Below are 16566 nucleotides of genomic sequence, written 5' to 3'. Positions count from 1 at the left end.
CTTCTCAACCTTCTTTCAAGGTTCTCATGCCCCACTCGCCTTCATCGGGCTCATCAAGCTTCCCAGGGGCAGTGCCCACCCCGGCTCAGCACTAACACAGCACAGCGGGAAGATTCATTGTCCTCGAGCTGGCCTTCCACATTTCCAGCCCACATCTTTGTCCTGCGGTACCATCCCCGGGGACACCTGTCACTGTCATCCTTAGACGTCTATACCACGGTCCCCCACCATGGCCCAGGGTACAGCTTTTCTTCCTACCATGTTTTCCCCAAAGCGCCATCAGCACTTCCTCCTTGAACCCCTGCTCTGGCCACTCAGCACCTGAGCTTCTGCCAACTCTATTAGCTCTGGTTAGTTCCTGCAGGCTTCACGGTGCTTGACGGCCCCCTCATGGGCCTTTCTTATGGCCCCCAGCACAAAGCGCTCTTGCCTATAGAGACGCCACTCCCATGATGTCTGGGTGGACTGGACAAAGCACCCTGCTGGACATCGTGCTGTTGGGGGCCAGGGGGTGGCCTCGGGAATCCGCAGTCTCCACCACCTGCCCAAGGGCCAGAGAGCCTGCACTCTTACCTGTCCCTGCTCAAACTTGTTCGGCTTGTCCGACTTCTTCAGGGGCCGCTCGCCTGTGTCTCCATACTCCTCACCGTAAATGGTCAGGTAGACGTTGGCATCGGTGCCAGCCTTGGGCACGTTCCCTGTGATCACCTGGACCTCATAGGTGTTGGCTGGGGACAGAGAAAAATGCAGCGTTGAGGATACCACCACTCAGGGTGGATCTGAGGCTCAGCCTCTCAGATGTAGCCAGCTCACGGGAGCGGGAAGGACCCATGGATTCATCTGCACCTGCACTAGCCTGGAACTAAACCTATCCCTCCTCCCCACTCAAGACTTTCCTTTGCCATGAAGCCCAAGGAGGCTGGGAGTCATGGGAAAATGCCTTCAGCAGCCCTCCTACCTCATGCCCCACTGGGAGCCATACTGAGCTATATCCAGGCTCCTCCCGGAGTCCCGAACCCCTCCTGAGAGCTGCAGGACAGGGGCAGAGCTAAGCCCACACAGAGACTTGTCTGTGGTGGGTGTTCAGACACAGGTCAGGAGACCTATTTGGGAACCATGATGGGTGCCCCCCTCTGGGGCCGCCATGTGACGGGAGAGCTAGACACCCCCCTTCACCAGGCCCCCTTCAGCAGCCGGGCTGACCCCTCCCCAGGCTTACGCTCAGGACCCGGCCGGCCTGCCGGCACCAACTCCACAGCCAGTTCATTGTCCTCCTTGCCCCGGGCCAGCCAGCGGTGGGCTTCGAACTTGTACTCCTCAATCACCTCCTGCATTCCCGGCCCGAACTCCTCCTCTTCCTCCTCCTCCTCCTCCGTCTCCTCCTCCTCCTCCAAAGAGGATTCCTCCGATGAGGTCTCCTCCTCCTCATCTCCCTCATCCTCCTCGTCACTGCCCTTCTTCTTCTTCTTCTTTTTCCTCTGCAGCTTGGCCTTCAGCCGCTCCTTTTTGAGCAGCTGCCGCAGCTTGTCCTTCTCCTTCTTCCTCCGGGTCTCCTCCTCGGGCGTGAGGTCTACCTCCCGCACCACCAGCTGTCGCAGCCACAGCGTGTCCACGAACCAGCTGGGTCCGAAGCCTTCGCCCGTGTGCCCCAGCCGGATCTTGAAGACCTCACCCACGTCCTCCGCCTCCAGCTGTGCAAAGTGCAGGGCTGTGGCTGGGGCGGCCCCTGGCGTCCTCCCCAACTCCCCTGAGGAGTCCAGCATGGGCCTGTGTGCGGAGCTGCAGGATGCAGAGGCCCCAAGGCCTAGGGCCTTGAGCCCAGAAGCTTCCACCAACTCCCTCTCTCCGGCCACATTCAGCCTGGTTGCTGCACCAGCCTTCCAGGACCTCTTGTAGGCCCCAGCCCCCACCCGAACCTATTTCCTTCTAACCCCAGGTGATGGTCAGGATGGTGACCCTGTCTCTCTGTCTCTTCCCCTTCTCCCCCACCCCACGTACACACATGTACGCACATACACGTGCACATCACACTCATTCCTGTTACTCTTGGTTCTGGAGCTTTCTTCATGCATTCCCCTCACCCAGAATGCCTTGATTCCCTCCTCTACCTCCAAGTAAAAGCTATTCATCCCATTTTCTGAGCTTTATTACTACTTTCCTTTTTAGTTTGTGCTTCTCTGCATTCTCTTTCCAAAGTTATGATTTTTTTTATCATGAATCACATATAACTTTTGAAATAAGCAAGAAAAAAGTGTTATTTTTCAAAAACAAAAAAAAACTCACCCACATCCCCAGGAACCCCGAGCCCCTCCCCCAGCACACGGCCTCTTCCATCCCCGACAGCAGAGAGCAGGCCCTGAGCTTGGCTATGGTCCTGGCCTGTCCTGGATGCCCTCCCTGTCCACATGAGTTGCTCCCTGCCCACTTGAACAGAAATTCCTAAAGATAGGGACCATTCGTTCTTGCTTCTCTCCCCCATGGGGTCTGGCATACGGCTGGCTCAAAGGGCCATGTGGATGGATTTAGCTTTCTTCAGAAGATCAGGTCCTGAAGCCTTCGGTCTGCCACTATGTTCTAAGCCTCACACTGCAATGAGGCCCAGCCCCTGCAGAGCTCAGGGGAGGGCTCACATGGGGTGCCTGCTGGTTGGGCCACTCTTAGGGTTCCCCACTCTGATGGTTTGGGTGTCTGACACTTTTCAAAGTCTGGTGCCACCAATTTTCTCACGTGTCCTAGTGAAACTAAGGCCTGGGGCTGTCCCCATGCATTGCTCAATGCCCTATAATTGGAGTCCGGGCCTAGATGAGAACTCAGGTCTTCTGACTCTGTTCATGAAGCTACGATGTAGCCAAAACCACCTTTATGAGAAAATGATCAGCATCAGCCAAAATGGAGCCCAGGAGCCCCGAAAAAGAGGCATTTTTTTCTTCTCAGCTACTGAGAGGATGGGCTCTGGACCTGATAAGTCCTTTCTTCAGCACATAAAATCACTCCAGAATTTTCCAAGGCACAGCATCCTGCCATCAACCTCTGCAGGCAGGCCTGCTCACCTTCCCCTCTGCCCGCATCTGTCTCCCAGCCATGACTGCATCCAACACCACCGCCAGCCACACAGCCTGGTGGCACTGGAAGATGCCCTGCTCTCTTACGTCTCCACCGCTGGTCACAATTTCCCAAGGACTTTCTCTGACATTGACTGTTTTGATCCTTGCAAGGACTGTGAAGCAGGCTAGGGAGGTAGTCTAAGGCTAGGTTTGAACTGATGAAGAATCTGAGGCTCAGAGAGGTGCAATGCTAGGGCCTCTACCTCCTCAGGGTGTAATGGGGGGTTGGACTCCGTGAGGCCGCCTCCAGCACTAAATGTTCCATACACCCTGGTCCAGCTCAGCCAGGCCCTTCCCTGCTGGGCCCTGGGGAGGACTCTTTGCCGAGGGCTGTCTGTGGCCCACAAACACACAGAGAACACCCAGCATGAATATGCTTTCTGCGTACACATATCTGCACACATGCACGTGCACTAGTATCCCATATAGACACTCATGTTTCCCCCAAGGGGCATCACACTTGCATCCTCCTCTCCTACCAGCAATATGCTCACATCCTCATTTCTTCTTCTGCTCTACTCAAAGGGAAGTGCAGAGTCCTGGGGCACTCAGAACACAGCCAGGAGACTCCTCCCCAGATCCCGCATGGGAAGCATGGCCCTGCCCACAGGCGGGGAGAGCTGTACAACCAGAGGCTGGCAGTGGCTGCAGTAATCAGGGGCCTCCTGCCATACTTTGTCAAATTAGAACCATCTACTCCAGCAGTACTCAGAATTGCAGCATGTTAGCCTCCCTGGAAGAGCTTCTAGAAGCCTAACCCAGAAAACACACCCCACCATAGAGGTTCTGACTTAACCGATCCAGATGTGGGCTGGGCAGTCCTTTTTTTTCTCTTAAAGCTCCCCAGGTGATTCTAAGAAGAAGCCAGGGATGAGAACCACTGATCTAGTCCAATCCCTTCATTTGGGGGAACCCACTGGCGCTCTGTGGGCACCCCCACTGCCTTATCCCCACATACCTGGAATGTGTCCTTGGATGCACGATTGAAAACTTTCGAGCGGCTGGAGAGGAAGAGCACCTCTGTCTTGCCGTCCTCACCATAGATCTGCATGTAGACTCGGGCCGTGGTGCCTGCGCCGCCCATGTCCCCCGTCCAAATCTCAACCTCATAATGGACTACTGGGTGGGCACATGGGGGGAAAACAGGACATTCAGCAATATGAACAACAGCAGGGATGGTGACAAAACAGACATTCCTGACCCTGTACCATGTCTGGTGCTTCACAGGCATTATCTTCTCTAATCCTCTCATCGGCAACATGATGAGGACTATCGCTGCCATTTTGCAGGCTGACGAATTGAGGCTTAGAGGAACTGAGTAGGTGGTAGAAATGGCAAGCTCAACCAGTCAGACTCCAAAGCCCAGTCATCCACTGCACCAGATTCCTGGAGCCAAGAATGAGGAATAGTCAATATACCAGCTAATTCTCTAATCTCTCTAATTAGAGAATGCTAATTCTCTACTGTATGCCTACCCCTGGGCAGACACCACAGAACAGAAAGAAGCAAAGTCTGTGTGTTTGTGTCTTGTCCTTATTTTCAATAAAGGACAAGGGATTGAAATTACAATTTTCTGTTTTAATATATATATATTCTTAAAGATTTTATTTATTTATTTGAGAGAGAGAGAGCACGCATGTGTACGCAGAGCAGGGAGGGACAGAGGAAGAGGGAGAGAGAAACCCAAGCAGACTCCGCTGAGTGTGGAGCCCAATGCGGGGCTCAATCTCATGACCCTGAGATCAGACCTGAGCTGAAATCAAGAGTTGGACACTCAACTGACTGTGCCACCCAAGTGCGCATATATATATATTTTAAGTAAGCTCTACACCCAACATGGGGCTTGAACTCATGGCCCCAAGATCAAGAGTCACATGCTCTACCAACTGAGCCAGTCAGGCACCCCTGAAATAATAATTTTCATTTAGATATATGCATCTTTCAGATGATATCAACAGATACATCTACACAGAAAGAGTTGTCTGTATTTTGAAGTAATGCTTTATCAAGCCGTTAGAGTGGAGATGTGTTACAGGTGTGCACCACTAGAGGGCATTTCCCAGTGAAGAGCAAAACGTCTACCAGAACTATGGGATCATAGTTTTTCAGTGACTGCTATAAGACTTGCACTCTCAGCAATACCATAACACAGTATTATGATTTTTTTCCCCAAGATAAGACTTATTTTCAAGACAAGATGGAGGACCTTCCATTACCATAGCAATGTGAGAGATTTGGGGCAGAAAGCAAGAGGACTGGCTGAGAGCCTAAAGAAGTTAAACTAGAGATATCAGGATCAGCTGGGAATGAGGGTGGGTGAATGTATGGACAACGAGGGGATTCAATAAAAGCTGACATTCCGAATGGAGAGAACACGCAACCTCATTCCCTCTCTCAGATCCTAGAGCAATAGCAGCCAGGATTACACAAAACTTGGACAGATAAAAATTAGCATTCAGAGAGCAAGAACCAACTATTAGAAATTAACATGGGGTAGCTGAAATAAAATATTCCATAGTAAGGATAAAGTCAAGGACAGTACATAAGAACAAAAGAGGAAATTTCCCAAGAACAAAGTGACAGATGATAGAAAGGTAAGAAAATCAGAAGAATTCCAACATCTTACCAAGAGTTCAGTTCTAAAGAATACAGAGAATATAGAGTTGGAAATTGCCCAAGAAATAATAGCCAAAGAAGTCCCAGAATTAAAAAATGCTTCTAGAAGGAGCCCATGAGTTCCCAGAACAAGAGATGAAATTAAAATCACAAAAGCCAGTGAGGACATCATGGAATTTCAGAATGCCAGAAATGAAACTAGAATTCTATAAACTTTTAGAGAGAAAAAAATCCCAAAGGGTTGGATAACAGAATGGCATCAGACTTCCCAGCTGCAACACTGAGAGCCAGAAGATGGTAAAATAATTCCTTATAAACTTTAAGGGAAAATGAGTTCTAAATCAGAATTCTGTAATGAGCCAAATTCCTGATCAATTGTGAGACATTTGCAGACATTTCTCTTCCATACACCTTTTCTCAGGAAGCTATTCAGTAGAAATGAAAAGAAGGACGAAACCAAAGAAGAGGAAGACATGAAGTCCAGGAAACAGGAGATCCAACCAGGAGAAAAAAGAAAGGAATTTCCAAAAAGATGGCCAAAAGGAAGTCTCAAAGGACAGTTTCATGGCAGCCTAAAACCTTTAGAGGTTCCTAAAGGAATGTCTTGGGACGGGGAGTGAGTAGAAGGAGGTAGAGAGGAAACAGAATTGCTGTTGAGTTTGGACTTAGGAAAAGAATTTTAGTTCTGTTGGAGGGATGGAGATAAAATGATGTTATGGGAGAACTATCTCTTTCCCTCCAAATTCATTGTTGAAGCCTAACCCCTAGTATTTCAGAATGTGACTTATTTGGAGATAGGGCCTTTAAAGAGAAGATTAAGTTAAATGGAGGCCATTAGGGTGAGGCCGTAATCCAATATGACTGCTGTCTTTATAAGAGGAAGAGATTAGGACACACACATGCAAATGCCCAAAAGAAAGACATACGAACATGCAGCAAGAAGGCAGCTATCTGCAAGGCAAAGAGAAAGTCCTCAGAAGAAACATAACCTCCTGACACTCTGATCATGGACTTCTGTGGGAAAATAAATTTCTATTGTTTAAGCCACTAGTTGTGGTATTTTGTTATGGCAGCCCTAGCACACCAATACAGATAGGTAGGTATATAGAAATACAGATGGGTATATAGAAAACTATACAAATGAAAAATGAGGCTATTATTAACTTCAGAAAAACACAAAAAGTTGTACAATAACTGAAATGCAATCATCATACAATAGGGATCTCAGCAGTGAATAATATTTACATAGTTATAGTAATGTAAAAATTGAATACTGATTTAATTTTATTGAAGGCTGGAAGGAGGGGAAGTGTGTATGTACACACACACACACACACAAATACACCTACGTTAAAAGAGCTAAGCTCTTCTCTTCCATTGTAGGAAGTCAAGAGTTAATGTCTACGAATAAAATATTAAAGAAATTGGTAAACAAATTAATAAAAATATAGAGATAAATTTCAGAGGAAAAGTGGAAGTAATTTAAAAATTGTTACCTCTGAAGAAGGGGGATGGTAAGGCGAAGGGAACTACTGCTTTTTAAAAATCTGTATCTTGTTAACTAGTACCTGTATTATTGTGATAGAAATCAAGTTTTAATTTCTAAAAGGAGGAAAAGAATTGATTTTTCACACTGGCAGGTACCATTACAAGGCATGTATGTGTATGTGACACAGCCCCCAAGGAACCTACAGGATAGTTGGGGAGAGAAAATGCACACGTGAAAAGACCTAAGGGGTTATGGGCAAGGAAGAGGTGAGTGCATATTGGGGTTCTTTCTCAGGGAAGCTTCTGGTGGAAGTGAGCCTTGGGCAAGAGCGTTCAGGGTAGATGTAGAAATGCAGAGGTGAGGGAGGTGATGTTCTCTGCATCAGTTTTTGGTGCCGTGTCTTCCTGACCCTCTAGATAACCTCTTGTTTCTCTGACCCCTACCATAACTACGGCTCTCACATCATGTACGAAGGGTGGCCAGATCACCTTGAACTTCACCTTCATTCAGAGATGTTGCCACCCTGTCCCCAAATGTCCTCCACCCCCATGTCAGGACTGTCACCCTATCCTGCTTCATTTTCTTCATCGCTCTTACTTGGCAATGTATTATATATTTATTGTTTGCCTCCCCTGGTGGAATGTAAATTCCACAAAGGCAAGGATTTGGTCTACTTTGTGCCTAGGGCAGTGCTGGCTCAGAGAAACAGTCAATATATATACTTATTAAATAAATGTATGAATAAACAGCTTTATCTCCTCAGCCAGTCTTCCCAGGGGAAGACACATACTGTGTCTCAAACTCTTGTACACAGGGCTGAGAATGTACATTTCTTAATAGAGTCATTTACTGCCTTTATTCCAGAAAAAAATGTTTCATCCATGGAGTCCTCAGTTTCCCCATCTGTATAATGAGCCCTTTCGCCCCTCCAAGAACCGTGATACCACAGGCAATCAGAAGCCCCATTATCTCCCCTCAGCCTCCCCCTTAGAAACAAGATCCAAGTCACCCCATAGTCCCTCCTCCTTCCCCACTGCCCCATCCCATAGGGAAACAACGCTGATGGTCACTGCTGCTTCCATACATTTCTGGATCTCCACGACCTCACTGGGATAGAGCTCCACCTCCAGGCGCCCATCGGCCTGGTTCTTGTCCAGCCAGCGGTTGGCGGGGAAGGTGTACTGCTTGCCTTGGCGGGGCACGCGGATCTGGACGCTGCCGAGGAACCAGCTGGCGTGCATGCCCGTGCTGTCATGTCCGATCACCAGCCGACTGATCTGGAAAGAAACCCAGGGTGCGAGTGAGCAAAGAGCTGGTGCGTAGAAACCTCTATGCCTCCATCCCTACCCACCCTGCCCCCCCCCCCAACACTGGTACAAATTGCTGTCCTCAACCCAGATCTTCAGTTCCGCAGAAGAGAGGGGCTCAGCAGGAGGAGGCTGGGTCTCAGTCTTGTCTACCATCAGCCAGCTGGGGGACTAGGGGACCACTTTTCCTGCCTGGAGCCTCTGTTCCCTCCTCTTAAGGGCAGCTCACCTCTCAGGGAAGTTGAGAGAAGCAAGCGGGGACAGTGGGTGTGGCATGAACTTTGAAAGCTCCAGCATGTACTTGGGTAGTGGCCATACAAGAAAGCAAACGTTCAAAACATTAACCATTTGCTTCCGATTAGCCATGTTATTGATTTGGCTTTGTTTGGTTTTAAACAATACACTATTGCACGTATTTTCTGCATTTCTTCTTTGACATACCCGTCTAGAGGTGACAGGATAGGTGGACAACCTCTCAGGACAGCCTCTCTGTGGTTCTATGCTCAACCCCTCCTCTCATTCTTGGCCCTAAGGAACATCCTTCTCTTTCCAGTAACACTCAACAGTCCACTTGCTTTGCTATTTTACATTTTAACATCTTTACATTTAACATAGATGACTGCGTAGATCATCGTGTTACCATCCTTATGAGTAGTTGGTTCTTCAATGTTCAAACCGCTTTAGTGCTTTTTTGAAATGCTGTTTGCAGGGCAATTTTAACATTAGGTGGAATTTTCAAATAGCCTTTGTGATCCCTGCCAAGCCTCCCCCAGATTCTCTCTGTGATGGTTTGGAGAGGAAATGCTAGCCAGGAGTCTGGGGTCAGAAGGCTAGTTCTAGAGAATTATCCCTCCAAGCCCTGTTTTTGCTCTTACGAGTACAAAGTGCCTCTTTGAGCTGATAACGAAAACAACCATCATAACTGAGTGCCTGTAGCCTGGGTCCCCTGGAAATGGAGGAAGGAAACCCGCTTTGTTTACAAAGCCCAATAGCCTTTCGGGTGGGTGCCAAGGGTCACAGGAGGGCTTCACTGTGGTGCTGGGACAGTGACGGGACCAGCTGGCAGGGACAAGTGTCTTCTACCTGACCCAACGGGAAGCTCCTTAAGGACAGAACTCCTTAAGTTCTTTCAATTCCAGAACACCTGCACCTCCCTGGAGCAATAGTTCAGTCAATAGCGGCTAGCGTTGACTGCGCACTTACTGTGGGCAGGGGGGTGTTAGAACATAGTTAATGCTACCAACAATTCCATTAGCATCCCCTGTTGTTATGAATGAGTGAGGCAAACAAAGGTGAAGTCACTGACAGGCTTGGCAGGTAAGTGGAAAAGTGGAGGGGCCTCAGGCAATCAGCTGCCAGACTGACCCTCCCAACCTCTTAGCCGCACTGCTTGCTGGGGGGTTTCATAAATACAAGGAAGGGCCTCAAACACCATTCCCCTCCCCTTAGATGTCTCATCTATCTGCTGGTTGTTGCCAGAAATCCTCAGTAAAGGGATCAGCATTTCACTCTACCGTTATTAATTCAGCTGAAAATGTAAATATATTTTAATGAAGGAAAACCTTGATTTAAGCTCATTACCATCAAGGGATAAAAAGGACTGACATGAGATCTTTCCCCAAGAGCATTTTCATGGAGTACCTGAAATAGGGTGAGGTTCAGAGAGAGGGGAAAGGGATTGTAGGAAAGTAAGGTTGCAGACGGGGAGCTTATCAGCGTCCCGGTTCCCACTAGCCACACCTTGAGAAGGGCAGGTGGTAATAGGAACCCAGCTCAGAAATTTCTAGAAAAATTTCCAATACTATGGTCCAGGGGGTTAGATCGTGTTTTTCTAGATGAAGAGCTCAGACTGCTAGCAGCAGGGCCACCTGGGGCCTTGACAGAGGGAGACCGTCAGGTGCCATCTTCAAAAGCAGAATCTCTCCAGTGTTGCTTGGGGTGCATACTGAAACAAGTCTCCTGAGAAGACCTCAGATGCACACTCGAGTTTGGAAATGGGAAGTATTTTCAGCCCCTCTTTTCTTCCCTGCATGCCAGTGTCCCCTTCTTCAGTGTCTGGGACCCAACTACATTGGTCTTGGCTATGTAGGTAAAGGAAATGTTGGGACTACAGACACCAAAAATAGACATGCCATCCCTAAAGGGACTGTGGAAACTTACCCCACTGTTGACATATCTTCTGCTGCTCTGGGTCATAGCTGGAAAACAACGTACCTCACCTATCCCCAAGTGGGCATTTTTTCCCTTCAAAATGGGTTCACCTGTGTGCATGTGAGTGCATGTATGTGTGTGATGTGTGTGCATGTGGGTGTGTGTGTGATGTGTGTGTGTGCATGTGAGTGGGTGTGTGCACCTACATATGGATATATGTGGGGTGAGTGAGACTGTGTTTTGTGGTCTTGGGAAGGAGACTTACAGTACCAATGTTCAGGGTCTCGAGGGTGAACTCATCCACCCGGGCACGTTCAAAATAGTCTTGCAGATTGTTGTTGGAGACCAGAAGAACTTGCTTGATGGTGTCAGATTTATCCCCGTAGAGCTTGATGTAGACCCTGGAGTCTGTGCTGGCCCCAGAGACATCACCTGTCTTCAAGCTGATGTGGTAGCGGAAGTCTAGGCAGTCCAAGGTGGGAGAGAGGGAGGGAGGGGTTAGCACAGGGCGTGTGGCAAGGGCTGGAGCAGGAGGGTGGTCTGCAGCCAGGGTGGGACACTGGGCTGGGGGTCAGCGGCTGAGCCCTTGCTCTCTCTAAGTAGCCCTGTGATGGGGCAGGGCTCCCTTCATCTCTGTCGGGTCCTCTCATTGACAACACTGGGATGCTAATCCCTGCTTGGCCTGCCCACAAGGTGTGAGCACGCCGAGAACAGGAAAGTATTCAAAGAACACTTGAGTGCAAGAGACGTGAAGGACCTAAAGCAACCACCTTGTCCAGTTTCTCATCTGATGGATGAGGAAACGGAGGCAAAGGTGCATCAAGCTTGGCAGACAGTGTTTAGAGCGTTTTATACGCAGTGTTGTTGCTAAGTATTCTGATCCCGGCTCTACAAGTGAGGGATCAGAGCCTTAGAAGGATACATGTTTGGCTCAAGATGTCAACAGTTTGGGAGGAGCCAGCCAGGAGTGAAATTCTAATGTGGACCTAAAGCCCCATCATGAAACAGGGCACCATGCCGATGGTGCTCCATTTTAACACCCAGAAAGATCTGCGCCGTCTGTGCCTAAGGGAGGATAAAAACGTCTGTTTGGCTAGTGTTACTGCCTTTGTTGCTCGTATTGACATCCGATGCCACAGTGAGACTGTGTACACAGCCCAGATAGCGAAGAAGATTCCAGATCCTCCCTCAGAGCCTCTTCCTCTCCACTCTCCCCATTGCTGCCCCGGGGGGAGTGAAGTAAAGAGCTCATGCTTGTTCCAAGAGCTGGCTTCTGTGCAGCAAGGGGAGGGCACCTCTCTCACCAGGGACACACCCACCACCCGGTCATCAGGACGACTCACTCTTCAGTGCTGCATTGCTGTCACTGGGCAGCAACTCTCGGACCAACTGACCGTCATCCTTATCCTTGTCCAGCCACCTGGTAGGCAGACAAGGGGCTGTTAGCTCTTTGAGTGGCCGACGGCCACCCATCATGCTGCGCCTGCAGAGTCACCAGGGAGGTCAGAACTCTGCGTTCAGCAAAAGAAAAGACTCTACAGGAGCTGAGAACAAAGGGTCACCACCCAGACTGGGGAGGGAGGACTGCCCTGAGGAGGTGATATGGGCTGAGGTTGGAAGGATGACAAGGAGTTGGCTGGGAGAAGAGGGAGGTGCCTTCCTGAGGGAATAGCATATGCTGGGACGGGCAGAGCCTCCAGGAGTTGAATGAAGGCCACTGGGGATGGAAGGCAGTGAGGGAAAGAGTAGCTAGCATGCAGGGAAATGAGAAGGATCACAGGATATAGGACCCTTGGCAATCACAGTAAAGAGTTCATCTTGAAAGCCAAGAACACTGGAGTCACTGTTATCAGCAAAAATAACCACCTCTTTTTCAGAGAGCCTACTGTGTGCACGGCACTGTGCTGAGGGCTCTGGGGAAGGGGAGAAGGCAGAAAAGATACACTGTCATCAGTAATACACTGCTCAGCCCCTAGAGAACCTACAGTCTAGTTAAGAAGATGGGATAGACTAGGAGCGCCTGGGTGGCTCAGTCCATTAAGCAACCAACTCTTGATTTCTGCTCAGGTCATGATCTCAGGGTTGGGAGATGGAACCTCACAATGAGCTCCACGCTCAGCATGGAGTCTGTTTGAAATTCTCTCTCCCTCCCCCTTTGCCCCTCCCCCCACTCATGCATGCACTCTCTCTCTTAATCAAAAGAAAAAGAAGATAGGATAGACTAGCCAAGGCACTGAAGGCCAGGACAAGGATGACTGTTGGCCCAAAGTAAGTGCAACAGGAATTTAGAGAAATGAGAACAGTTCGTGGGGAAGGGGCTTACTGAGTCCTCAAGGAGGAATGAGATTTGCCAACAAGGAGAAGCTGGGTCTGGACCCCATAGGGCTGGGTTTGATGGCCGTGACTCATCTATTCCTCAGAGTGGGCCATGGCCCCAGCTCTCTGCTGGCCATCCACCTGGGGGCAACACATCGGACTGGTTCACCCGAAAACACCATCCCCACTGAGCATGGGGATGCAGCCAGAGACATCAGACGGCCGTGCAAGCAGAGATGCCCAGTCCCCAGCACTCCCGAGGGTCTGTGATACAGGTCACAGCAGTAGAAGAGACACCCTCAACGTTCCCCAGCACCGTGGGGAAGCCAAGGTGCTCACCTCTGGACCAGTGTCTCCCCATTTGCCTTGCGTTGGAGCTCGGCTTGGCAACCCAGCCCTATTATACTCCTGGCAGGGAGGTGCCTCCTGGCCACAGAACCCATCAAAGGAAATCAAGGCATCGCCTTCTCTCCAGCCCCTGACATGGAGCTCAGGCCTCCTTAAACCACAGTCCCTCTGCCAATATACCCCACCCGAGGGTAGGGTCCGCATCCCTTCTCTCTTGCCCTCCCTCCCCAAGCATGTGATCTTCTATTCCCATAGGACATTGCTGCCTGCTGGCGGTTAGCTTGCACAAAATGTTAGTCGGCAGCTAAGTGATTACACTGGTCATGGGCTTTAGTGCTGTGAGTCTCAACACCAAAATCACCTGGGATTCCAAGACATGAAGATGCAATTGCAGAATTCTTGGCACTGACAAAGAAGGGGAGAGGAGAGATAGTTGAGAGCAGGGACTACTGCCTCAAGTCCCTCCAACCAACCCATTAGGAGCCTCCCCCTCTGTCTCGTGGAGGTCACCTGGCATCCACAGACAGAGACTGCAGAGAAGGGTGTGGCATGGCTGGGCTGTCACTCACAGGGATGGGAAGGGTGGAAGCCAGCGGGCCCGTGGCCATCAGGAAACCCAGGTGCCCTCCCGCCACTCTCCATCACTCACCCATCCCCAGGCCTGCCCCAGCAGTAAAGGGACACCGTGGCTTGTCATTTTAGCTTCCAACTGACGGGTATTAATAGATATTTCCAGATATAGTCGTTTTCTTTCAGCTTCATACATTTGGGCCTGGGTTCAGCGTGAGATGCTGCTAAATGGGTGAGCCCCTCTGCTGGTGATTTTATTGCTCTTTCCCTGAGCTCACAAGAGATGTGCAAGTATGCACACACGTGTGCACACAACACGCAGCTGCCAAAGCTAAAACGCTTACACCACCTGACCCTGGCAGAAAATTTGATCAAGATGCCCGCGTGTCCTCCCCCCAGCAGTTAACACACAGCTCAGGTGAAAAAGCAGCAGCGTGGGAGAGCTGGCTCTACCTCCAGGTGCTTTCAAGGCCTCCCAGGTCCCGAGTCGGTAAATGCCATCCCCACACGCCTCAGCAAGGTACAGGAATTCATTTTCTTAAAAAGGCACAAATGCTTTAAGTGTCTGGGGGCAGGGAGGACTCCAGGGTGTTTGGGGGCCTTGGCTCGCCTTCTGCCCTGCAATCAGCATCACCTCTGTCATTGGCAGACTCGGCTCCTTTCAAAGTGCAACCCCGTATCACCCTCGCCATCACTGCAGGACACATGCTGGTCAGGAAGGCGCAGAAGACCAGAGAAGTTAAGAAATTTGCCCAAAGCCACACAGCAGGCAGGTGGCTAGACTCCTGGTCCCATACTCCCCCTGCACCATGCATGTAGCAATGCAGGTGGTGTGGACATACCGACTTTTTCCTCATCCCCTTTCCAGGTTCCCTGTCCTCCTACTGACCCATCTCAGGGCTCGGTCCTCACAATTCTTCATCCACACTCTCCCTGAAGGATCCTATCCATTTCCCTGACTTTAAATTCCATCGCTATGCTCTCATATCCTGGAGCTATTTCTCAAGGCCCAACTCTGCCTACTCGACTCACAAGCCCCTCAAACCTAATATGCCCAGCTAAACCTCCAGAGTCCAGCCCAGCCCCACCCTCAAGCCTTCCCTCCCCAGGCTCCTGGTTTCAGCAAAGGGAGCACGACTTCTGCCCACCTACCAAAGGCAGAGACCTGGGTCTCCAATTGCCCTCTCTCTCATGGGCATATCCCATGAGCTCTACCTCCAGGACCTGTCTCTGGTGTAGCCCCTTCCCCCTACCTCCACTGCCACTACCTAGGGCAAGCTGCCATGTTACAGACTTAAATGTGTCCCCTACAAATGATGTATTAAAGTCTTAAGCCCCAGTACCTCAGAATGTGACCTTATTTGGAAATAGTGTCCTTATAGAGGTAATCAAGTTAAAATGAGGTCCTTAGGGTTGGCCTTAATCCCAAATGACTGGTGTCCTCATAAAAAAGGGAAATGTGAACACGGAGACAGACATGTACAGAGGGAAGATGATGTGAAGACCCAGGGAGAAGATGACCATCTACACGCCAAGAATGCCTGTGACCACCAGAAGCCGAGAGGCACGGGGCAGATCTCATTCAGAGGGAAAACGGCCCTGCTGACGCCTTGTACTTGGACTTCTGGCCTCCAGAACTATGAGACAGTAATTCTGTTGTTTAAGACACTCCGTCTGTAGTGTGTTCTTACAGCAGCCTAGCAAACTAATACGTGCCATCACGGGCCCTGCAAAGCCTCCCACCAGGCTCCGTTTCTCCTCTGGATCCCCCATAGCCTGCCCTCCACCCAGAAGCCAGAGGGAACTTCCTCAGATGGACGTTCCTTGCCCAAAGCCACATAGTGGCTGCTTGTCCCTGCCTGACACTAGCCTCTGTCCACCGCTGACCTCACCTGGTGACCTTCTCTTTTGTCCACTGCTTTGGTCTCAATTAAGTTCTAGAACCCTCAAGCTCTTTCCCCAGCACTTTCCTTTTTATCCCTCAGGAAGTCAGCCCAACTGCCCCCTCTGCAGACAGAACTTACCCACCTCCTCCATCTCTAACCAGCCCACCTCAGTGTGGCTGCTCCCACTGCCTCTGCGCCATTGTGTGTTTCCTTCATCCTGTACCTCAGAGTTCATAAGTATGGCTTTCTTTGCTTATTTACTTGCTTATTGTTTAGTTCCCCTCTAGGCTATACACTTCATGAGGTCGGGGAGCAAGTGCGTAGTAAGTGCTTAATAAATCTCTTTCGAGTGGATGGGGATAAAGCTGCTCCACCTGGCATCCCAGCTGAGCAGCCTCCTGGCCCAGTGAGGGGGAAATGAATCAGTGATGGACCTGGAGAGAGACCAGAACTCTCCCACCTCATCTCTCATCCTCACGTGCCAGGCAGCCCCCAACCAGCCTCAGCATGAGCCTCCTCCTCAGTCCTGTGCCTCATGCCACTTCTCCAACCTGGATGACCCACCCTCCCTTTTTACCACCGACCCCCCCTCTGATCATTCCTGGCCCAGATCTAGTTCTACCTGTTTCTAGAAGCCTTTCTCAGCCTTCTCAGCCTTTACTCTGAGCCTCTTTCTGTCCATTAGTGCCACTTACTTAGAGCTACCTGAGTCATTACTTACCTTTTTGATATAATCCCTTATAATACTAATAGTGGCTAGACTTTGAAGACTGTAGAGA

General features: G+C 50.0%; 1 protein-coding gene across 2 annotated transcripts in view; it reads right to left on the bottom strand.

Moving 5' to 3' along the window:
* The window catches only part of LOXHD1 (lipoxygenase homology PLAT domains 1), a 149743-nt gene that overhangs the window by 61246 nt on the left and 71931 nt on the right, over positions 1 to 16566 (bottom strand). For both annotated transcript variants that reach the window (XM_045886333.2, XM_045886334.2), the window contains exons 15-20: positions 12011 to 12087; positions 10933 to 11129; positions 8294 to 8486; positions 4063 to 4223; positions 1220 to 1691; positions 574 to 728 (exon numbers count right to left, since the gene is read on the bottom strand). In XM_045886333.2, coding sequence (XP_045742289.1) covers positions 574 to 728; positions 1220 to 1691; positions 4063 to 4223; positions 8294 to 8486; positions 10933 to 11129; positions 12011 to 12087 — 1255 coding nt within the window. The remainder of the gene's footprint in view (positions 1 to 573; positions 729 to 1219; positions 1692 to 4062; positions 4224 to 8293; positions 8487 to 10932; positions 11130 to 12010; positions 12088 to 16566) is intronic.

The sequence above is a fragment of the Mirounga angustirostris genome, unplaced genomic scaffold (genome assembly GCF_029215605.1).
Source record: "Mirounga angustirostris isolate CCGP_5_RB_7025 unplaced genomic scaffold, mMirAng1.0.hap1 SCAF_14, whole genome shotgun sequence".
Taxonomy (NCBI): domain Eukaryota; kingdom Metazoa; phylum Chordata; class Mammalia; order Carnivora; family Phocidae; genus Mirounga; species Mirounga angustirostris.
The sequence above is the reverse complement of the archived record's forward strand: the minus strand, read 5'-3'. Positions and strand labels throughout refer to the sequence as shown.